Here is a 23462-nt window from a genome sequence, read left to right as displayed (position 1 = left end):
AAATTCCATTCATAAGTACTTAGCATGAATTTTGTTTCATGCACAAAATTATTAAGAATACTATATAAAATTACTTTCAGGCTGTGTGTATAAGGTATATATAAAACATAAATGAATGTATTTCGACTTGGGTCCTGTCCCCAAAATATCTCATTATTTATATGCAAATATTCCTAAATCTGATAAAAATCTGAAATGTGGAGCACTTGTGCTCCTGAGCATTTTGTAAGGGACACTCAGCCTGTTTATGTATGAACTCTTATTAGATTGTACCTGGTGTTGTCATTTACTAATTTCAGGGATATAGAAACTACCTCCCCTGATGTTCCTTTATGTTCTCCTGTTCATAATATACTTGCCTTAAAGATTTCATTTGCTTACATTTATAACCACATATGACAATGTTATAATTTTTGGTTGAACCTTCAGACATAATTTAGCAAAGTCAAGAGGTGAGGGAAAAGTGTATTGTATTTATGCGTTGGTGTGCTTGTCATCTCCTCTTTCCGGAAGTTCCAGGGTTTTCTTTGATGGTTGCCATTCTGCTTAGAGAACTTCCATTAGCCTTTCTTTTGGTGTGGGTCTTCTGGTGACAAATCCTGTTTCACTTCCTCTGAGAATGTTTTGCTTTCCTTTTCATTCCCGAAGGACATTTTTGCTGGATATAAGAATTCTGGGTTAATGGTTCTTTTCATCATTTGAAAAATATTTTGTACTTTCAGCTGGCCTCCATGGTTTCTGATGAGAAATTCGCTGTCATTTGACTTGTTAATCCATGATAGTTAAGGTACTGTTTTTCTTTAGTGGCCTTTGAAATGTTTTCTTTGTCTTTTGTTTTTTGGAGTTTGGTTATGATATGTCTTAGTTTGGATTTCTTTGGGTTCATCCTGTTTAGGGTTTGCTTACCTTTGATTCATAGGTTTATGTCTCTTCCCAAATTTGGGAACTTTTAAGCCATCACTTCTTAGAGTACAGTTTGAACCCAAACTTCTTTTTTTTTTTTTTTTTTTTTTTTGAGACAGTGTCTTGCTGTGTCTCCCAGGCTGGAGTGCAGTGGTGCAATCTCGGCTCACTGCAAGCTCCGCCTCCCGGTCAACCCCACCTTCTTTCTCCTGTCCCTTTGTGAGTTCAGTGACTGGAGTTGTTATAGTCCCATAGGTCCCTGAGACTGTTTTGTTTTGTTTTTTCCCCCCGCGGGGGCATGTACTTCTTTCTTTTCTTTTCTTTTTTTTTTTTTTTTTTTGAGACCTGTTTTCCAGGTTGGAGTGCAATGGCACCATCTCGGCTCACTGTAACCGCCGCCTCCCGAGTTCAAACGATTCTCCTGTCTCAGCCTCTCGACTAGTTGGGATTACAGGTGCCCGCCACCATGGCCAGCTAATTTTTGTATTTTTATTAGAGATGGGGTTTCACCATGTTGACCAGGCTGGTCTCAAACTCCTGACCTTGTGATCCGCCTGCCTCGGCCTCCCTAAGTGCTGGGATTACAGCTATGAGCCACCATGCCCCGCCTTAGGGGCATGTATTTCTTCTGTGTTATTCACATTGGGTAACTTCTGTCTTTTACATCACTGATTCTTTGCCCTTTTTCCTCCATTCTACTGCTGTGTCCATTCACTGAGCTTTTTATTTTGGTTATTTTTCAGTTCTAAACTTTCTATTTGGTTTCTTTTTTTTGTCTTCCTTTTCTTGTCTTAGGCTATTTTTTTCACTTATTTCACTTGTGTTTGTAATTGCTTGTTGAAGCCTTTTTATCATGACTGTTTTTAATTATTGGCCACATTATTCCCACATCTTTCATCATGGTATTTCTATAATTGTTTTTTAAAATTTGGTTTTAGATCTTCCTGGTTCTTGGTATCATTAGTGACTTTCTCAATAGAACATGTTGTTAGGCGACTCTAGGTGTTACTTAAATCTTCTGTGTAAGTGGTTAAATCTTTCTGTGACCCTGCTCTGGCAGGGATAGGGCGTGCTTCACCTCATCACTGGCAGCTTGAGATGAAGTCCAGGCTTCCCACTTTGCCTAGAGGCTCCTGGTTACTGTGAGGCAGCGGTAGGAGTTCTGACTCCCCAGTGGTGTCCATGGTTTGTGTATTTTCTCACCCACTGTTTCAAAGTGTACATGAATGATGTCATGTCAGGGCAGTCAGGATTGCGACAGAATAAGCAGGAGGGTGTCAGGGAGAAGGGCACGTGGGTGCTCAAGGGCAGAGCTGCCCTCTTGGAGCCTTGGGGTTGTTTCTGGGCTCCGCAGCCAAGCAGAAGGGAGATGTATTATTTAAAAGCGGCAAATGCAGTGACTCTTCAGGAAGGGCTTAGCCCTTGAAGTGCTGGGCCACCTCCTTGCCTGAAGGGTGGCTCGGTTGGGATGCCCTGAGAGGGGCAGGGACACTGCTTTCTTTACCTGTCAGTCTTTCGCTTCTCCATCTTGAGCCCAGCATGCAATTCAGTATTCTTCATGTCGTTTTAAATAACTATTAGCTCTTAGCTGCAAAGCTCCAGGTCTCACATCCTACTGCTGGTGCTGGGCACAGTGTGCGCCACCCTGTGCCTTTCCAGGGAGTGGTGAGATGTTTCTCTCTCCTGCCTCCTAAGGTCCCTCCCATCCCATGGAGAGTATATCCAGGTAATGGGTAGCCAGAAAACTGATGTCTTCTGCCCAAGGGGAGGCAGTCGGTAGGGGTGTTGCTATTACCTGTCAGGATCCAGGGCTGCGAGGCTGGTGACTGCTGGCCTCCAGGCTAGTAAGCAGCAGAGAGGCAGGCCCAGAAGAGCCCAGCTCTTGCCCTACCACTGGGAACTGTGCTGTTATAGGGGATTGGTAGGAGGTAACTTATAATTCCCCTATAATGATCTGTACTCTGAGGTAGACGCATGCTTAATGGAAAGACCAGAATCCTTTGAATTATTTTCACTCACGTGATTGCCTTCTAGCTACTTACAAAACACTTCTTAGTATGGAAATTGTCAAAGATACATAGAAATAGAGAGAATAATGAAATATCACTTACTAGTTACAATGTGTATTCTAACTGGTTACTTTATATTCTTCTAAAATATGTCCATAAATGTGTTTCAAGAGTCATGCATGCTGGGTAATTTTATTACCCAGCAAGACATCGTTTTTATTTTGAATTTGGTTTTGCAACATGAAAATAATGGCTAGTGTTTTTCTCTGTTTAGGAGATGTGCTGCTGATAAATATTGACTGCTATTGACTTCAGAGTTCTGTGTTAGTAACTTTTTTTTTTTTTTGGTGGGGAGACAGAGTCTCATTCCATCACCCAGGCTAGAGTGCAGCAACACAATCTCAGCTCGCTGCAACCTTCCACCTCCTGGGTTCAAGCAATTCTCGTGCCTCAGCGTCCCGAGTAGCTGGAATTCTAGGCGCGCCCCACCACACCCACCTAATTTTTGTATTTTTTTTTTAGTAGAGAAGGGGTTTCGCCATGTTGGCCAGGCTGGTCTCGGAACTCCTGACGTGAAGTGATCCACCCACCTTGGCCTCCCAAAGTGTTGCGATTACAGGCGTGAGCCACCATGCCAGGCCAACTTTTGTATGATGTTTTCAGAGAGGCAGTGTGCCATGGTGGCTCAAGAGTTTCTATCATGTGCCGTGCTCCTCTGTGTGGCCTCGGAGAAGTTGCTTAACCACTTGGTGCCTCAGTTTCTTCATCCATAAAATAGATGGACAGCACTGCTTGACAGTGCTGGGTGTGAGGGTTGCCTAAATTCATATGTGTAAAGTGGTTAAAACCATTGTTGCCACATATCATGCATTTGAGTACTACCTGTTGTCATCATCCATTTTCTCAACATTACAACAAACTGTGGCCACATTGTCCACAGGTGAGATGTTTTCTTGTCTTGTTTTCTAGATGTGAATGAACTGAAGGAGTGTCTTTCTGTGCTGGTTAAAGAGCAGCAGGCCCTGGCCATCCAGTCAGCCACCACCGCTCTCTCAACCCTGTGACTCAAGCAGAGGCTGGTAATCTTGGAGCACTGTTTCATTGCCTTGAACCATTTTTCAGGAGAATGTCAAAGTTAAGTGGAAAAGCAGCATCATTTCCCTGCCTCCTGTGGACAAAAAAAGGTAATATAAAGCGAAGAAAGAATCCTAATGGGCCGGGCGCAGTGGCTCACGCCTGTAATCCCAGCACTTTGGGAGGCCAAGGCTGGTGGATCACGAGGTCAGGAGATCGAGACTATCCTGGCTAACACGGTGAAACCCTGTCTCTACTAAAAATACAAAAAAAATTAGCCAGGCATGGTGGTGGGTGCCTGTAGTCCCAGCTACTTGGGAGGCTGAGGCAGGAGAATGGCGTGAACCCGGGAGGGAGAGCTTGCAGTGAGCTGAGATCCGTGTTACTGCACTCCAGCCTGGGCGGCAGAGTGAGACTCCGTCTCAAAAAAAAAAAAAGAATCGTAATGCCAGTTAAATATAAAATTCAGACTGTTTTGTTTCAGAAAGTTTAATTAAGATTTTCAGTATAGTGTCTGTCTTCACCTTCTGAAATTTATTCTTGCTTTCCCTTTTTGTATGTTTTATGTAATCTGGAGAATGGATTTGCCAATTTGCTCATGTAGTAACAGACCATACTATGTAATCTCTGTCATTATTTATTTTATTCAATTAAATTTTTTTGTTTCTTTTTTTTTCCTTTCTTTTTTTTTTTCGAGAGGCAACGTCTTGCACTGTCACCCAGGCTGGGGTGCAGTGGTGTAATCATAGCTCATTCTAACCTTGAAATCCGGGTCTCTAGTGATCCTCCTGCCTCAGCCACCTGAGTAGCCGGGACTACAGGCACATGCAACCATGCCTGGCTAAATAAAAATAATTTGGGTGTGTGTGTGTGTGCATGGGGATGTGGTCTTGCTCCTGGCCTCAAGCAATCTTCCTGCTTCAACCGCTCAGAGTACTGGGATTATAGACGTGAGACACTGCGCCTGGCTCTGTGTCATTATTTTAAAGACGTTTTTCTGTCAGTAACTGTGGAAGCCAGCCAAAGCTTTAGATCAGCTCAAGTATAAATTGGAAAATGAGTTCTGAACATTGTGTACATTTTATTTTGTTTTGCTGCTGGGTAAGGAGATAGATTGTAATGTTTAGTGCCCATCTAGTTTAGATGCTTCATGTTTTTCCTTCCTAATGTGATTTTCTTATTCTTTTATTACAAGAGATGCTTTTGGGCCGGGCACGGTGGCTCACGCCTGTAATCCCAGCACTCTGGGAGGCCGAGGCGGGTGGATCACCTGAGGTCAGGAGTTCGAGATCTGACCAACATGGAGAAACCCCGTCTCTACTAAAAATAAAAAAATTAGCCAGGGCGTGGTGGCTCATGCCTGTAATCCCAGCTACTCGGGAGGCTGAGGTAGGAGAATTGCTTGAACTGGGGAGGTGGAGGTTGCGGTGAGTGGAGATCGTGCCGTTGGACTCCAGCCTGGGCAACAAGAATGAAGCCCTGTCTCAAAAAGAAAAAAAAAAAAAGTGGGGATGCTTTTGGGCATATGAGTTTTAATTTGTTGACGCCTGATAATATATTACAGATTTCCTCTATTTGCTAACAGGCACTAGAATGTTTAAAGCTTATGTAAAATTGTACTTTTCCAAAATGAAGCTGTCTATCAGACTTTTGTCCTCAGAAGGTTAAACTACAAGATTGCCAGATGAAACTATATTTTGTGTAGTTAGGAGTGTTGGCTTTATTTGACTGTGATAGTGACTTTGACTCCCTGGAGAGCACATAGAAGGTACAGGAGGCAGGAAGAAACAAGAGCAAAACCCTGATCGTCTTGCTTCCCAGAGACAGGAGCAATACTTGTAGCCTGTTTCCTTGTTTTCTTACGTTTTAATTTTTGTGTTTGTTTTCCTTTTTTGTTTCCTTATGTTTAAATATAGTTGAAATCACATTACAGTTGGCTCTCTGTCTGTATCTGTGGGTTTCACATCCACAGATTCAACTAACTGTGGATCGAAAATATTGGAAGAAAAGCCATAAAAAACAACACAACAATTAAAAAATACAAACAACAATACAATATAACAACTAATTACAGAGCATTTACCTTGTAGTAGGTGTTAATCTAGAGATGATTTTGTTTGTTTGTTTGTTTGGACATGGGGGTCTCACTGTTACCCAGGCCAGTGGGGCTATCATGGCTCCCTGCAGCCTTGACCTCCTGGGCTCAAGTGATTCTCCCACCTCAGCCTCCCAAGTAGCTGGGACTGCAGGCGTGTGCCACAATGCCTGGCTAATTTTTGTATTTTTTGTAGAGCCGGGGTCTCACTGTGTTGCCCAGGCTGGCCTCTAACTCCTGGCCTCAAGTGGTCTGCCTGCCTTGGCCTCCCAAAGTGCTGGGATTACGAGCATGAGCCACCACACCTGGCCAATTTTTTTTTTCTTTAATTTGTATAGATGGGGTATTGCCATGTTGCCCGGGCTGGTCTTGAACCCCTGGGCTCAAGTGACCCTCCTGCCTCGACATCCCAAAGTGTTGGGATTATAGGTGTGAGCCACTGTGCCTGGCTGAGATCATTTAAATTATACAGGAGGATGTGCACAGGTTATATGCAAATACTACACCATTTTATATCAGGGTCTTGAGCATCCTAGGGTTTTGGTATGGAGCCAGGGGTGGGGCAGGCCTGGTACCAATCCCCTGCAGATACCAAGGGATGACTGTACGTTTTGTATTTTTGAAAATAGTTTTAGAGTAAATTAAACCAAGAGACAGATGAGAGTCCTACCCATTTGGTAATAGGAGTGCCATCAGGAAGGTTCTTTCCTTCCTTCCTGACCGGCTGTGATGGTCATGAATCAGAGTGTTATGTACAGGTGGGCGGTAGGTGCTAAGATTGTCCAAGCACTGTTGTGTGTTTGTCGAATCAAACTGAATTCCCTCAGCTGCAGAAATGGCTGAGAGCCCAGCTGATTTTTCTCTGTGCTGTTTCCTTTGTGATGACATAGGGTTGATGGATTAATTGGAATATAGCTTTCATTAATTGGAAGAATTCCTAAAATTTAAAAAAAGCCTCTTTTTGAGATAATTGTGGATTCACATACAGTTGTAAGAAATAGTATAGAGATTCTTTTACTGTTCGCCCCATTGCCCTCAATGGTAGCTAGTTGCAAACTATGACACAGTCATCAGAACTAGGGTGTTTACTTTGATAGTCTGCCTATCTTATTCAGATTTTCCCAGTTTTACATGCTCTCAATTGTATGTGTATTTCTTTGCAGTTTTTTCATGTGTGGATTTTCTGAGACCTCCACTGCAATCAGGGTACATAGACAAGGGCCCTTTATACCCACATTCACATCTTCTCTCCCCACCCTACCTGCTGGCAACCACTCATCTGTTCTCTGTGTCTATTATGTGATTTTTTGACATTGGCTTTTTAATTTTTTATTATCGTTATTACTGTAATTTTTGGAGACAGAGTCTCACCCTGATGCCCAAGCTGGAGTGCAGTGATACAATCATAGCTCACTGCAGCCTCAGACTCCTGGGCTCAAGCAGTCCTCTCATTTCAGCTTCCTGAGTAGCTGGTACCACAGATGCATGACACCACACCCAGCTCATTTTGTATTTGTAGAGACTGGGGTCTTGTTATGTTTCCCAGGCTTGTCTTGAACTCCTGGCCTCAAGCAAGATTGACTTTTTTCACTTAGCATAATCCCCTTGACATTTTCCCAAGGAGGTCGTTGCATGTATCATTATTGCTGAGTAGTGATTTTTTTTTTTTTTTTTTTTTTGGAGACAGTCTTGCTTTGTTGCCCAGGCCAGGCTGGAGTGCAGTGGTGCGATCTTGGCTCACTGCAGCCTCCACCTCCCAGGTTCAAGCAATTCTGCCACAGCCTCCCAAGTAGCTGGGACTACAGGCATGCACCACCATGCCTGGCTAATTTTTGTATTTTTAGTAGAGACGGGGTTTTGCCATGCTGGCCAAGCTGGTCTCAAACTCCTGACCTGAAGTGACTCACCAACCTCCTCTGACCACACTTGGCCCATGTGCTTTCTCTTGTAAGGACTGTGTGTCCTGTTACATGTCTGTGTCTTCTCATGTTCATATTTCTCATTTAGGATTCAGGAGCAAAGATTTCCGTCTTCCAGGTACCCAGTGCCCTTCTCAGAGGTTCTCGTGTTTCCTCTCTGAGCTCCCGGTGCATTATTCAGGCACTTGTGGATAAGCGTGTACCGTTGCCCTGGCCAGCCGTGTTCTTCTTTGCCATTTTTATTACACATCGTATCTTGGGGAGATCCTTCCATAACATCCCTGTTTGTTGTTTTTTTGTTTTTTGAGATGGAGTCTCGCTCTGCCTCCCAGGCTGGAGTGCAGTGGTGCAATCTTGGCTCACTGCAGCCTCCGCCTCCCAGGTTCAAGTGATTCGCCTGCCTCAGCCTCTGAGTAGCTGGGATTACAGGCATGCCACCACCACACCTGGCTACTTTTTATATTTTTAGTGGAGACAGGGTTTCGTCCTTTTGGCCAGGCTGGTCTTGAACTCCGTATCACCTGTTTTTATAGCGTATCCCCTGATCATGAAAGCAAATTTTAGTAAATTTGGAGAATATAGTCTATAGTAGCAATACTGTAATATACATATATTACAAATATGATATAGTATAAAGTATAAAACAAAATTACTTTCTATGCATGATTGAGTTGAGATTATGCCTTTTTGTATTCTAGCCTTTTCTCTCTTGTACAGGATGATTTTTATGGTGTACCATTGCATAACCTTTTACTACATGCGGAATGAAACTGTGACTTGTGAAATTAACATACACAAGTAGTGAAGAGCTTAAAAACACACAGGAGGGTGATGAGCACCACCCTCAGAACAGGGCAACTCCCCACGGGCTGGGTCAAGCACACAGGGCTTCACCCATGGCCAGGAGCAGACCCCGAGTGGAGGACGTCGGAGCTGGGGCGAGCCAGGCTACCCCGTGCGGCTCTGCTGCTCTTCTTCCAGCTCCTCTCTGGCCTGGTCTCCCATGTGGGGTTTATTCTCCCTCTGTTTATGTATTTATCTGTTTATCGTCTGCTTCCTCCCACTAGAATCTCACTTTGGGAGGTCATTTCATGAGCATTTTCCCAAGACATTTAAAATTCCTTATACATTTCTTTGATTCTTAAAGAGAAAACTTTTCCTTTACAAAAGACATTTGATGAAAGTTGTTAAACAACAAAACGAAAAATCCACTTGTGATCCTGTCACTTGAAGAAAACCATTGGTCGGATTTTGGTACACACCCTTTCGTAGTATTGATTTTATGTAGTATCTGCACCCTCTGCTGCTAACTGGTTGTATGTTCCGTGTGTGTCATCTGCAGTTCCCGGCCTCTGAGGAAAGGTGTGGAGGGGCTCGCCAGAGTGGGATCCCGAGCGGCGCTGTCTTTCGCCTTCGCCTTCCTGCGCAGGGCTTGGCGATCGGGTACGGTCCCTGGTGTGGCACATTGTTCTGCTTCCCTAACCCATCAACAGACTGGGTTTCGAGCTCGGTTCAGCCACCATGTGCCCTTCGGCTGATCCCATGTGCTCTCTGTGCCTCAGTTTCCTTGCTTGTGAGATGAGAGGCTGCAGAGGCTGTTTGCCTTTTCACGTCTGTGCTTTAAAGAAAAAAAAAGAGAGTGCATGCACCCTCACCCCCACGTCAATCACTACCATGGAACACCTGAGTACAGACTTAATTCTAGAAGGACAAGAAGTTAGTGTATTGCTCATGTGACAGCCGTGAAACACAGAATTGACTGGAACAGCTGCGCTAGATTTTGGCCTGTTGAGTGAGGGATTGGAAAGGTGACAGTGGCGTTGGCTCTCGCTGAGGGGTGGGAAGCCCAGCGGGAGAGTGAGGGGAGTGGGCGGGCTCCTCTGACGCGTGTGTGCACCCAGGCGAGGATGCGGACCTCTGCAGTGAGCTGTTGCAGGAGTCCCTGGACGCCCTGCGAGCACTTCCCGAGGCCTCGCTCTTCGACGAGAGCACCATGGCCTCTGTGTGGCTGGAGGTGGTGGAAAGAGCGACCAGGTTCCTCAGGTCCGTCGTGACGGGGTGAGTTCTTTCCTTTCTTGCCTTCTGCACGCAGACAGCTGGCCTGCTTGAGGCTGGTTCTTACCACCCTCGCTTTAGAGCTAAGAAGCCTAGTAGGTTGGTTTCTCACCTCTGTTTTCAGCGGGCTGTCAGTGCTGTAATTCCGGGTCTGTGTTCTCAGCTTTTCAGGAGATTTGATATATGATACTCTGACTAGACCCGGGAAGCTGTGAGGACTAAATGAGATGGATGAGGGAGGATGCTTAGAGATTTGGCCATCAGTCATTCGTGGAGGGTTGAGCGCTTACACTGTGTGTCTCTCTGTGATTAGGAGCTGCTGTCCTGAGTGCAGAGTGGCGCTTGGTTTGAAGTTTTATAGATAATGTGGGAGTAAACAACTACTCAAGATCAAATAGTTCAGTCCTGTAGCTGGTCTTTTTAGTGTAAGAAATTTTGAATAGGAATCATTTGTATGTAAGAAAAACATGAACTCTGGTCTTAGGTGCTATGCATTTTTGTTAAGGTTTTTAAATTTAAAGAAAATCTAAAATTCAACAGGAAGGACAGATGCAGAGGGAAAGTGAGGCCACTCCTCACTCTCCTTGCAGAGGTCAGCACTGTGCCTTCTTGCAGCCGGCAGGAGGCCTTTGGCGTTTGCGTCCCCGGCTCTGAGTCCACTTCCTGAGCCTGCTGGTGAAGGCATCGCCACAGAGTTTTAACGCTGGAGGCCCTGAGCATAGGCCTGGACTTGATTTCACAAATTCAGCTGTAATATTGATGCCATAAGATCCTTTCTCTGCAGTCTTGGGATAGAGTTTTAAAAAATTTATTATTAACATAGAAAAATTAAAAATATTTCATTGATCAGAGATAAAGATTAGTGTAAACATTTTGCCTCCAGATTATCAGGTGGTTTTGGAGATTGGTTTTCTAATTCCGTAGGAGAATGTTGATACTGTTATAGTCTTACAAGTCATTGAAACTGGAAAAGATAGCTAGATATTGTTCTACTCATGGTTTTGATAATGAGATAAATTATTTTATGCTTCACAAACTTGGAGTATGTCATCTACTATAATATAGTATCTGAATGAATAATTTAAATAAAATGTATTTCTGTAAGCTAATTGTTTTTAAAATCTGTGAATAAATTTGAGTAGCAAGTCTCAGAAACTTGATTCTAAATATTAAAAATACATCCTTCCTTGGGAGGGAGCATGAAGTAAATATGTTAGTGTGATTGTAAGCATGCTGTCTTTCTGGAGGTCGCTTCGTTCCTGCATCCACTGTTTTCATTTCAGGGATGTTCACGGAACACCAGGCACCAAAGGGCCAGAAGCGTCCGCCTGCAGGACCAGCACTTGGCCCTTGGCTATCCTGCTGTTGGTGGCTGTGCAGAGAGGCACGCTGAGGTGAGGGCCGCCGCAGACTGGGAACGCTTTGGGGAAGCGCCTCTGTATCCAAATACCTGTTGCATTGTGTGCGTTTCACTGAATCGTTTGTGACTGCAGCAGATGTGGTGCTCTGTATGGGGAACCATGTCCCAGGGCTCGCTCTCTCTTTGCCTTTTCTTCACTTCCTGTTTTATGCTTAGTTTTCTAGACTGGGAATTGTTTTTTGTTGTTGTTGTTGTTTTGTTTTTCTTTCAGTTTTCCTCATTTAATTATTTTTATTCCATGAATTTAAGATCCTAGATCTTTCATGTAAACGTGCTCTTTGAGCTTCCTAACTGGTCTTTCCTATCAGCAGAAGGCGATGACTTGTGCTAAAATCTTGGTGTCAGTTCAGTGATTTACTTACCATGGCTTTACTTTCGTTTCCTTTCATATCCCAAGTATTTGTTCAGTTCTGTCTAGCTGTTTGCTTTTATTTTTGATCAACCATGAAAAAAAAGTTAATCTGTTTTTACTAGGAATAAATATCTTTTCTCCTTTAGCCTCCCAATGTTGTCTGCCATCCTGTTATTGCTTCAGCTGTGGGACAGTGGGGCACAGGAGACTGACAATGAGCGTTCTGCCTAAGGCACCAGTGCCCCACTTTTGCCCTTGCTGCAAAGGTTCCAGAGCATCATTTGCAGGAAGGATACACCCCACTCCGAGGGCGACATGCACGTGAGTGTCATGATGGAACTTTGTGTGTAGGTGGCACTCGAGTCTAGTTATTTTTTAAGCAAGACCAGTGTGCATGTCCACGGCAGTGTTTTTCTCTGGTGTGTGTGTGTTTGGTGGTAACAGCATTGAGTCAGATGAGACAGGTGTGGGAGGCCACTCGTTTGTGGAGAAGACTCGGATCAGTGAACACTGACTTCTTTGTCAGCAGAGAACCAAGCTTGAAACATGCACTTTTAAATCAATACCAGAAAAGAACAACGAAAATAGTGGCCTGCTTTGTTGGCCCTTCCTATGTACTGGGCTCTGTGCAGGGCATGTCACCTGAGCTGTCACTCTGTTTAGTACCAGCTCCCCGCTTAACAGGTGTGGACACCGAGCTGGGGGAGGAGCAGGCGTGCGGGGCCCTGGGCGTAAACCTCCAGGACTGCTGGTCTTTACAGGTCAAGTACAAGTTGGATTTTGCCGGTCTTTTTGGGAAAGTCTTAGGCATTTCAATATCATGCTTTGGTTTTTCTATTATTTGCAGTCTTTAATGATAATAGGGCTCTTCTGCCTTTAGAAGAATTAGAACTATGATTTAATTTGCAAATGAAAGTAGGTGTTCTCCAGAGTGGGCAACATTTAGATTAAAATAAAGGTTTTGGTTTTAGATTTCAAGGCCAGCTTGAGATGCTGTGCTGGGTTCCCACAGAGGTGGTTCTGCCTTTCTCCAGGGGTCCTAGGCCTGTAGGGTGGTTTGGTTGTGTTAGTAATCTGTGTGGATTCAACTTACCTGTGGTATCATCAATGTATACATGCACAGTCAATGTTGTGTACGTGTATACAGCAAATTTAGACATTTACACAGTTTATATGCTGCATAAATATATAGATGTATAGTATAACTGTATCATCGACATTGTCATTTGATGGGTCAAATGAGTCAATACCAAAATATAAAGAGTAATTAAAGGCTAATTGTGTTACTTTAATTTTTCCCACCGTTTCTGAATGTTTGTTTACTTTTCCTTTCTAGCTTTTGTCTGGTCCTCTGAGCCCCAGTGAGAGTTTCCTGAGGTACCTCACCCTTCCACAAGACAACGAGCTTGCCATTGATCTGCGACAAACGGCGGTTGTTGTCATGGCCCATTTAGACCGTCTGGCTACGCCCTGTATGCCTCCGCTGTGTAGCTCTCCGACATCTCATAAGGTGTGTGTGCAAGAACCATGTTCTCCATGTGTTTTGTAGCTAGTACCACTTGTAGGTTCTCATCCTGGGCCTGTGTGGAGACTTGTTTCTTCTGGTATTGGTATGGGGAGCTGGCCTGTGGTTTTTAAACGTGTTTGCAGTTGAAGGTGTTATCCGTGTTGAGAGTGAGTGATGAGCAAGCTGAGGCGCACAGGCCTGGGGACCCAACCTGGGGGCCCGGGTTCCAGGTTCAGGTGGCACAGCCCCAGAGAGCTCCCCTTTATCCACAGCCCGAGGCCCTCCCACCTTCTGCAGGGGGTTCCACAGCCTTCTTCATACTCTGAACACAGGCTGTCTTAGTATGTCATGCTGGTTATAGTAGTGACAGTATAATTATATATTGTATCTCTTATGTAATAGTAATGGTAATAGTAGTGATTTGCATGTGTGGAGCACCTGTAGGGTGCAGGCCCGCTGAGGACCTCATGCACGCTGTTGTATCTCATTATGTCAATGAGAAAACTGCCTTTGGGAATGGTAGTGAACTTTGCCGGTGCAGAACAGTAATCCTAGTTTTGAATCCAGATTTTTCTAAGATTTTATTTCTAGTATGAAGAGTATTTATTTTGTTTTACAGTCATTTAAAAAAAAAGGGGTACAGTCACATGGTTCAAAAATCAAACCTAGGCAGAGACACACTGTCGCTTCCCCTGCCCACCCCTTCCACCCATTTTCCCACCTGCTCCCTCTGACTTTTCAGTCTCCTCTGTAACCTCCTTGTTCTCTGGAATGAGTATGCTCGTGGTAGCATGTTGCATTACTTGTGTTGCTTGTTTTTTTTTTACTAACCATATATACTGGAGTACTTTATCAGAGTGTTGCTCTTTGTTTTTATAAAGCAGCTTAGTCTTCAGTGTGCGGATGTGTCTTCTATGTGTCTTTCTTTAGTGAGTCTCTTATTGGTGGACACTTGGGCTTATTGCCGAAATGTTGCTATACAAATAGTGCTGAGGGTCGGGTGTGGTGGCTCACGCCTGTAATCCCAGCACTTTGGGAGGCCAAGGTGGGTGGATCACCTGAGGTTGGGAGATTGAGACCAGCCTGGCCAACTTGGAGAAACCCCGTCTCTACTAAAAAATACAAAAATGAGCCAGGCATTGTGGCACATGCCTGTAATCCCAGCTCGGGAGGCTGAGGCAGGAGATTCGCTTGAACCTGGGAGGCCGAGGTTGCAGTGAGCCAAGATCACGCCATTGCACTCCATGCTGGGCAACAAGAGGGAAACTCCGTCTCAAACAAAAACAACAAAAAACACAAATAGTACTGCAAGTCCTGACCTGGGACATGTGTCCTCCATGTGTGCACGCATGTGTGCCTCTGCACATGCACAGGTGGGGATGCATCTAGTGTGGGCTGGTTGTCACCAGATTGCTCCTGTACAACTTGATATCTCTCACCACCAATAGGGATGCTGGTCTCCCAGCCTTGTGTGTGGGCTTTTGGGATTTTGCCTGTTAAAGCACAAAATGGTGACCCTGATATAGTTTGAGCATTTTAAAATACATTAGTATTTAAGGGCCATTTATACTACTTTTTAATGGGCTCTGTTGAAATGAAATGCAATGGAAAGGAAAAAATAGCCTGTTCAGTTGCTTCATCATACCTGTTAAATGAGGTAATACAGCATGGTACGAGCTATTTTGATGTTTTGAATCAGCATATTCTTATCTTACAGGGATCATTGCAAGAGGTCAAAGGTTGGGGGTTAATAGGATGGAAATACTATGCCAATGTGATTGGTCCAATCCAGTGCAAAGGCCTGGCCAACCTGGGAGTCACACAGATTGCCTGTGCAGAAAAGCGCTTGCTGATTGTAACGCAATGGCCGCGTGTAAACACAGGCCTACAATAGTGACACACTGGTGAGTGTTTGGGCACCGCCTGCAGTGTTCCCTTGCGGGGCAGGGTCTGTACTACAGATGCACAAGCTCTGGTGTTTGTTTAAGCCATTTGATTTCTGAAGATTGATGAGCTTCTGTTTATTGTATGTTTAATGATCTCAGTTGTAATATTGTCAAGATTTGGGTTGTGAAGATTAGGAAGTCCTTACAGTGAAACTCATTGCTAATCATGAGATTCCCATTTGTAAACTCATTTCCATGTGTAAACTCATTTGACTTTGGGGCCAGACAGGTGACAGATGAGGGAGTTGGGCCTCATGGGGATAGTGGCAAATTGGGACGTGGCATATTTTCATTGAAGCAAGGTGTTCCTCCCTGTCAGCTGCATGTCTCTGTGGCATGGGGCTAGCCTGCCCAGCTCCTGCATCGGCTCTGGTCTTGTCACAGAGCACTTGGAGGCTGCCCGCTGTTCTGTTGGTGCTGGGTGGGAAGGGCTGGAGAGCCGGCCCATGCCCCCAGAGACTTATGCCCCACTTCCAGTTAGAGCAGGCTTTTCTCAGGGATACATGATAAAGGAGAGCTGCACTGGTTTCATTTTCCTTGGACTGATGACTACTTTTCTTCGTATTTTTCCTTTTTTAGGTCCCACAGCTGGTCCAAGGCCTCGCCTCCAGAAACGTTGTAAAAATTGCTGCCCATTCTGATGGTCACCATTACCTAGCCTTGGCTGCCACTGGAGAGGTGTACTCCTGGGGCTGTGGGGATGGCAGACGACTGGGCCACGGGGACACTGTGGATGTATCGCTCATTCCTGTAGGGGACACACTCTCCTTTTATGTTGCTATATCCTAAACAGGATGGAGTGCAGAAGTGTGTCCAGGTGCTTTCCAGCTGCCCTGACATGTAGTGCTGGGGTGGAGCAGGACACTACGATATGCCCCCTCCTTGGTGATGGCTTAGGAGCTCTGCCTATGCGTGGAGGGCAACAGGAATTGGCCTTTCGGCTCTTCTCCACCCTGTGCAGCCTTGGCCAGCCTTCTGTCTACTCAAACTGCATCCCCACTGTGGAGTGTGTCAAAACAAATCCCACACCACTGTTCCTTCATTCACAAACAGTTCACCCTGTCTCCCATGGATAAGGTTGTCACCCTTTTCTTGAACCATAATATTATTTTTACAGGAACAAAAATCAGCAGTTTCTTCCTAATATTATCCTATTCGGTGGAACCTTTTATTGTGAAGGAACAGAGATAAAACAAAGTTGTTATAAATGCCAGGTTGTAAGAATTGGGAGGTCTGCCAGCCCCATGGAGTGATGGGAACCCTCTTGTACTTTGCTGTTGTGTGTGGAACTTTGGCATTAGGTTTAAATGAAGGATGTGTGTACGTACCAACCCAGCAAACCCATTTCATGTGGGCCAGAGCCCTGAGCAGGGAGCGGGCAGTGCAGAGCTTGAAATGAGCGAAGTCATGACTGCACTTGTGTCCCTTGAGAGGAGCCTGGGGGGCATGGCCCATGCACACCACAGGGTGGAGTTGAGGGCATCATTGCCGACAGCATCCGCTGGGAAGATCCCAAACTGGGAGAAAGGCAGAGTGATGCGTATCATGTGGTACATGTATGCCAAGCTCAGAACAGCCCAACCCTGACAGTGTTGAAAGGGATTCAGACAAATGTAAGACGAGTGAAAAAGAAAAGATTGATCTCCATGGAATTTATAGCTGTTACTCTCACACTGGATTGTAAAGGCTGGGATTGACATGGGGTACACGGGACTTGAAAGGCATCGAGGTACAGGACAGGGTGGTATGTCTGCTTACCTCCTTTATGGTATTTATAACTGACTTTGTATAAAATATTTCATAGTAAAACAATTCTCAGTGGAGAGTAAGTGCTGGGATGAGTAACTTATGCCTTATTCTAGGACTTTGAGGCAGGAAGAGAGATGAGTGCAGATGGCAGAAGCTGGAGATAACCTTTTGGGGAAGTTGAAACTTAAGCTGAATAAGGGAGAGTTTGTACTGAGTAGAGTCATTGGGCTGTCCCTGTGTGCGCCTGTGCCACTGTGTGTGTGTATTTTGCAAACTAGTAGGTCACAAAGTGAGTAAACCATGTTGTTGTAGAGGCCTGGCTTCTATAGATTCTCAAGAAAATGTCATCCATCATAGGAACATATTCTGGATCCTAAGAATAGAATATTTTGCTAACTTTGCAATTTCTTCAACTAGTAAGACTTCTCTACCCTAATCCCCACTGCCTCATACTTTTCATTTGTAAAGTATAGATTGCAGAGTGCTGGCTTCATTCCATCCACATTCATTTAACAAATACATATAAATGTCGGTCAGCTTTATGAGGCTTCCATACAACCAGATGAGTGAGTTTCAGATGTAGAGTTGGATGGGTTTTGACAAGTGCACGCAGTGGGTCACCGCCATCAAGACATGGGGCGCTCCCATCGCTTCCGGGGATTTGAGTCGATGCCCCCTTCCTACCACCAGTTCCTGACAACCTCTGATCTGCCCTCTGTTGTTATCATTTTGTCTTTTCCATAATTTACTGTAAACAAAGCCATACAGTGTATGGTGTTTTGTTTCTGGCGTCTTTCACTTAGCATGGTGTCTTGAGATGCAGCCATGTTGTTGGGTGTGTGGGTAAGCCATTCCTTCTGTTGCAGATGGACCATGGTTTTGGGCCATTGTGAATAAAGCTGCAATGGACTTTATTGTACAAGTCTTTTTTTTTTTTTGAGTTGGAGTTTTGCTCTTGTTACGCAAGTTGGAGTGCAATGGCGTGATCTCAGCTCACTGCAACCTCCACCTCCCCGGTTAAAGAGATTCTCCTGTCTCAGCCTTCCAAGTAGCTGGGATTACAGGAGCCGCCACCATGCCCAGCTGATTTTGTATTTTTAGTAGAGATGGGGTTTCACGATGTTAGCCAGGCTGGTCTCAAACTCGTGACCTCAGGTGATCTGCCCACCTCGGCCTCCCAAAGTGGTGGGATTACAGGTGTGAGCCACCGCGGCTGGCCTGTTGTACAATTCTTTAACAAACACTATTTTTATATTTCTACTGGGTACCATGTTTGGCATCGGGTTCCAACTGAACAAAAAGTCATGGAGGTGTTTGTTAGGTGTTGGAATTCTCTCTTCCTTCTTTCACAAGGTACCTGGAAGGTGAAACTGGCCTGATGCTGTGCTGGTCTAAATTTGGATAGTGAATTTCCTTTAATAACATTTCCTTTAATAACATTAATAAGAAATAACACCAAGAAGAAGGGCATTCATGTTTGTTCCCTTTCTCCCCGAGGCCTCTGGAGGAGCCTAAGGTGATCTCTGCCTTCTCTGGAAAGCAGGCCGGGAAGCACGTGGTGCACATCGCTTGCGGGAGCACTTACAGTGCGGCCATCACTGCCGAGGGGGAGCTGTACACCTGGGGCCGTGGGAACTACGGCCGGCTGGGCCACGGTACGTCTGCTCTGCATGAGTGGGAGCGTGCCGCAGGAGGTGGCCTCTTACAGGACTTAGTCATGGCCGTCCTATCTGTTTGAAGGCTCCAGTGAGGACGAGGCCATTCTGATGCTGGTAGCTGGGCTTAAAGGACTGAAGGTCATCAATGTGGCACGTGGGAGTGGGGATGCTCAAACCCTGGCTGCCACTGAGAATGGTACGTAGAGCTCTCGCCACCCTCGACAGGCCCTCGAGGACATGCACGGCAGCTTCCCTGGAGGAAGCCGCCCACCCTGTAGTCCAGTGGGTGTGGGGCTCAGTGGCATTGGTGAAGAGGCCCCAGTGGTTACTGGGCTTGTTTGCCTGGGGTCTGTCAGCTGGTTCGCAGCTGCCACCATCTCTGTGTGAGCATTTTATCAACTTATATAATTATGCTGATACATGCAGTTGGGAACACGTACAGTGGTACAGTTGACCAGCAGTCCGCACGGTGGCAACAGAAGCAGGCAGGCAAATGGGAGGGTGGTCCGCAAGCGTCTGCAGTGTGCCGGGCCCCAGTTACTGTGTGTAATGGAGGCAGTGGGCTTTTGGTTCTGTGAAGCAGTGAACATTGAGCCCAGGCTAGTAAGAGTCAGGACTTTGTTTTTCATGGAATGAAAACAGAAAACTCAGCTTTCCCTGTCTTTATTGCTTCTTTTTCAACCTCAAGTGTCATCTAGGTTTCATTTGCTCAGTAGCCACCCTTGTGGTGTTAACTGTGCACATGGGTGGTCTAGATTAGTGTGCATTTTTCATTATATTATTTTCAGTCATTTAAAATTTTCATTAAAATGCAGAGCTGTTGTTATTTACATGCATTTGTATTTTTTAGGACAAGTGTGGTCTTGGGGAGATGGTGACTATGGGAAATTGGGCAGAGGTGGTAGTGATGGCTGCAAAACCCCAAAGCTGATTGAAAAGCTTCAAGACTTGGATGTGGTCAAAGTCTGCTGTGGGAGTCAGTTTTCCATTGCTTTGATGAAAAGTGGCCAAGTTTATTCATGGGGAAAAGGTGACAACCAGAGACTTGGACACGGAACAGAGGAACATATTTGTTATCCAAAACTCTTAGAAGGCTTGCAAGGTGAGTGCAGACGTAAACTTTTAAAACCCTTCAGGACAGTTTGTTTAGTAATCTTTTAAAGTTTGCAGGTTTTATGTTCTTAACCTGACATTCCTTGAATGGACTGTCATTAGAAACTTTTACTGCCAGCTTGGTGTAGGTATTGATACTAAGTGGACAGTGGGTGTGTGTCTGTTACAAAATGACTTTGAATTATTCTTACCAAATTTAATTTAAACCCATTGAGTTATACAAACATTGCCACTTTCTGTGGCAGGCAACGCATTCATCACTCCGCAGGCTGGACTCAGTAAGGGTTCCCTCTGTGTGGTGAGGTCACCTGTACTTGTACTGCAGGCACACTGAGACCGTGAGTGTGTGTTGTACTGTGGAGCCACATTGGGAGGTGGGATTGGGTCCACCTGGAACGCCCTCATGTGAACTCATCCTTGGTGGGTGATTCCTGCTTGCTCAGTTGCAAAGGTGTCCAGCATGCATTGTAGTTGGAGGGAACAGATGGAAGCCAAGGTATGTAGATAAGAGTGCCGGCGCCTTCAGTGTGGGCTGCCGGTGCAGGCAGAGAGGATGGGAGCCTCTGCAAGAAGACCCTGAGATTCTTCTATGGTGTTCTTACTAGGGATGTTATGCTGCAGGAAGTTGGGGTGGGGGCCATCAAAACTATGATGTTGGAGGGATTTTTCTAAGGTAAAACTGGACTTTTCTGTACCACTTGGCCTAGTGGTTGGGAGATAGTCTTCATCCTAGTTGAGAACTGGTGAAGGGCAGGCATGTTGACAAGAAAGTAGGGAAGAAAGGAAAAGGCAGTGAGAGGTCCATCAGATGGACTCTTTAGGGTTCTCTCTCTCAGGGTGGGTAGCCTTTTTCTTAAAGGGCCAGATTGTATTTGAAGCAGGTGGACCTGGCTGTGTTCCAACACCAGTGTCTTCACAGAAGCAGGCCTTCGGCTGCGTTCTGTTGGGGGCTGTAGTTCGTTGGGTCCTGGTTACTATATACATTCTTTGTGTGTTTGCTTCTTTACCAAGTGGGTTTGGAAGTGGGACTTTTAAGTAAGACTTGCCAGTTCCTTTCTCCGTTAGTTTTATTTTAAAGCATGTTAATATCTTGATGTCTAAGAGTTTTGTGTGCCCATACGGTATTTATTATTTTCTAAGCTTCTGAGATAAGTTGCAGAGTAAGAAGTTTACTCTGTGTCATTGAATGGTATTTGAATTTCACTTGCCTCCTTGTTTATATTCCCCTCCATTAGTATAGGAAAGCTACGACAATTATTAGATACAGAAATTGTTTACTTTGAGAGTATTTAAATTACTGTTGAAAACACCTTTTGTTGTTGCTGATGTTAACTTATGGTAAGCTCTTAGGATAGAATTGTTCCCCTTACTGCAGTGTGGTTTTTCAGCTGAATTATTTTATATGTTGACATTTCTGCGAAACACCCTTTGTGTTGGTCATGTTAGATTTACCAGGAGGGAAAAATAGAATATTTTGTTGAGTGTTTACATAGAAACAACATTTTAAATAGTGATATCACCTAACTCTGAGAGAACAATAGATTTCTTCTTAGGAAGCCTTCCTCAGTGAAGAGTGTGCTGTGCGTTGTTATATCTGGGATAGGAGAATATGATCTAATAGTTAATTAAAAGCACCTTGTTTCTTTCTGAATGAAAATCTGAATGAGGAGGAGAAAAAAGAACAGATGCTTTTCGTATCCCAGCATTATGATCTTTGTAGGCTGTGGGTCCTAACAAATTGTAGCTGACAAAATATAGGAGTTTTAATAACACACCCAAAGCAAATGAATTGTGCTTAATATTAAAGCAACAGATTATCCTCAAGAAGTTAATATTAAAAGCTTTCTGACCTGAATGGCCTAGTGGAAATATCTTTCTAGGCCATATAGGTCATAGGCTTGAAGCTGCATCTGCATCCCTCTTCCGTTGTAGGGAAGAAGGTGATTGATGTGGCTGCAGGCTCCACCCACTGCCTGGCTCTGACTGAGGACAGCGAGGTCCACAGCTGGGGGAGCAACGACCAGTGCCAGCACTTTGACACCTTGCGCGTGACCAAGCCAGAACCTGCAGCATTGCCAGGACTGGACACCAAACACATAGTGGGAATTGCCTGTGGGCCTGCCCGGGTACTGAATATAGAGCTTGATTTGGTATTTTGGAGGATTTTGGTTTCCAGTTGTTCATTACCAGTATGTAGAAAATACCACTGAGTTTTGTTTGTTGTTCTTGTGTCCTGCAGTTGTGCTAAACTCATTTATTATGAGCTTCACTGTAGTTTCCTTGGGTTTTCTTCATGGACAATTAAATGCTATCTGTATAGAGGGGCAGTTTCATTTCTTCCTTTCCAGTCTGCTTGCCTTTTATGTATTTTTCCCGGCCTGATTGCCCTGGCCAGGACTAGCAGTGTGAAGCTGAATAGGAGAGGTGACAGTGGGTGCCCTGCCTTGCTCCTGACTGTAGGGGAAGGCAGTTCAGTCTTTCACCATCAACTGTGATGTTAGCTGCGCATATTTATGTTGGTGCCTTATTACCAGATTAAGGCAGTTTCTTTAATTCCCCCCCAAATTTTTTTTTTTTTTTGAGACGGAGTCTCGCTCTATGCCCAGGCTGGCGTGCAGTCGCGTTATCTCGGCTCACTGCAAACTCCGCCTCCTGGGTTCACGCCATTCTCCTGCCTCAGCCTCCCGAGTGGGTGGGACTACAGGCGCCTGCCACCGTGCTTGGCTAACTTTCTGTATTTTTAGTAGAGATGGGGTTTCACCATGTTAGCCAGGATGCTCTCGATCTCCTGACCTCGTGATCGGCCTGCCTCGGCCTCCCAAAGTGCTGGGATTACAGGCGTGAGCCACCGTGCCCAGCCTTAATTCCCCCTTTTAGAAGCTTTTAAAAAATCCTAAATGGGTGTTAAAATTTGTTAAATGCTTTTAATCTCAAATGAAATGGTCATGCAGTTTTCCTTCTTTAGTGTGTTAGTGTGGTGTATTACATTGATGATTTTTACTTTTTTTTCTTAAACATTTTTTTTTTCTTTTTTAGAGATGGGGTTTCACTGTGTTGCCCAGGCTGGTCTTGAAATCCTGAGCTCAAGTGATCTGCCTGCCTTGGCCTCCCAAAGTGCTGGGATTACAGGTGTGAGACACTATACCAGCCTGATTTTTAAATACTGACCAAGCCTTGTGTTACTGGGATAGGCACCACTTGGCCACAATTTACTACTCTCTTTTTTTTTTTTTTTTTTTGAGACAGAATCTCACTCTGTCACCCAGGCTGGAGTGCATTGGTGCAATCTCAGCTCTCTGCAACCTCTGCCTCCTGGGTTCAAGCAATTCTCCTGCCTCAGCTTCCTGAGTAGCTGGGATTAGAGGTGTGCACCACCACACCTGGCTAATTTTGTTTGTTTGTTGTTTGTTTTTAGTAGAGATGGGGTTTCACCATGTTGGCCAGCCTGGTCTCCAACTCCTGACCTCAAGTGATCCACCCTCCTTGGCATCCCAATATTCCTATGATTACAGGCGTGAGCCACTGCGCCCGGCCCTATTCTTGCTAACCCATTTTTGACTTGCTAACACGTTTTTGAGGATTTTTCTGTTGATGCTCATCAGGGATGTTGGTTTGCAGTTTTCTTTCTTTGTATTATACTATCTCGTCTGGCTTTCTGTCAG

At 44.9% G+C, this 23462-nt stretch overlaps 1 protein-coding gene across 18 annotated transcripts in view; it reads left to right on the top strand.

Annotated features, from left to right (window-relative positions):
- The window catches only part of LOC109023386 (E3 ubiquitin-protein ligase HERC2), a 49541-nt gene that overhangs the window by 14954 nt on the left and 11125 nt on the right, over positions 1-23462 (top strand). For 7 of the 18 annotated variants that reach the window (XR_008671903.2, XR_008671905.2, XR_008671906.2 and 4 more), the window contains 12 exons: positions 3882-4096; positions 9343-9443; positions 9902-10058; positions 11339-11449; positions 11974-12148; positions 13164-13337; positions 15052-15238; positions 15860-16097; positions 18527-18684; positions 18770-18883; positions 19538-19789; positions 21733-21926. Coding sequence is in view for 2 of the 18 variants with exons in the window: in XM_063698910.1 (XP_063554980.1) it covers positions 16075-16097; positions 18527-18684; positions 18770-18883; positions 19538-19789; positions 21733-21926 (741 nt within the window). In the remaining 16 variants the exon portion in view is untranslated. Of the gene's footprint in view, positions 1-3881; positions 10059-11338; positions 11450-11973; positions 12149-13163; positions 13338-15051; positions 15239-15859; positions 18685-18769; positions 18884-19537; positions 19790-21732; positions 21927-23462 lie in introns of all 18 variants that reach the window. The other 11 variants (XR_010131125.1, XR_010131128.1, XR_010131118.1 and 8 more) reach the window with 5 other exon arrangements.

The sequence above is a fragment of the Gorilla gorilla genome, chromosome 16 (genome assembly GCF_029281585.2).
Source record: "Gorilla gorilla gorilla isolate KB3781 chromosome 16, NHGRI_mGorGor1-v2.1_pri, whole genome shotgun sequence".
NCBI lineage: Eukaryota > Metazoa > Chordata > Mammalia > Primates > Hominidae > Gorilla > Gorilla gorilla.
This window is presented reverse-complemented; position numbering and strand designations above follow the sequence as displayed.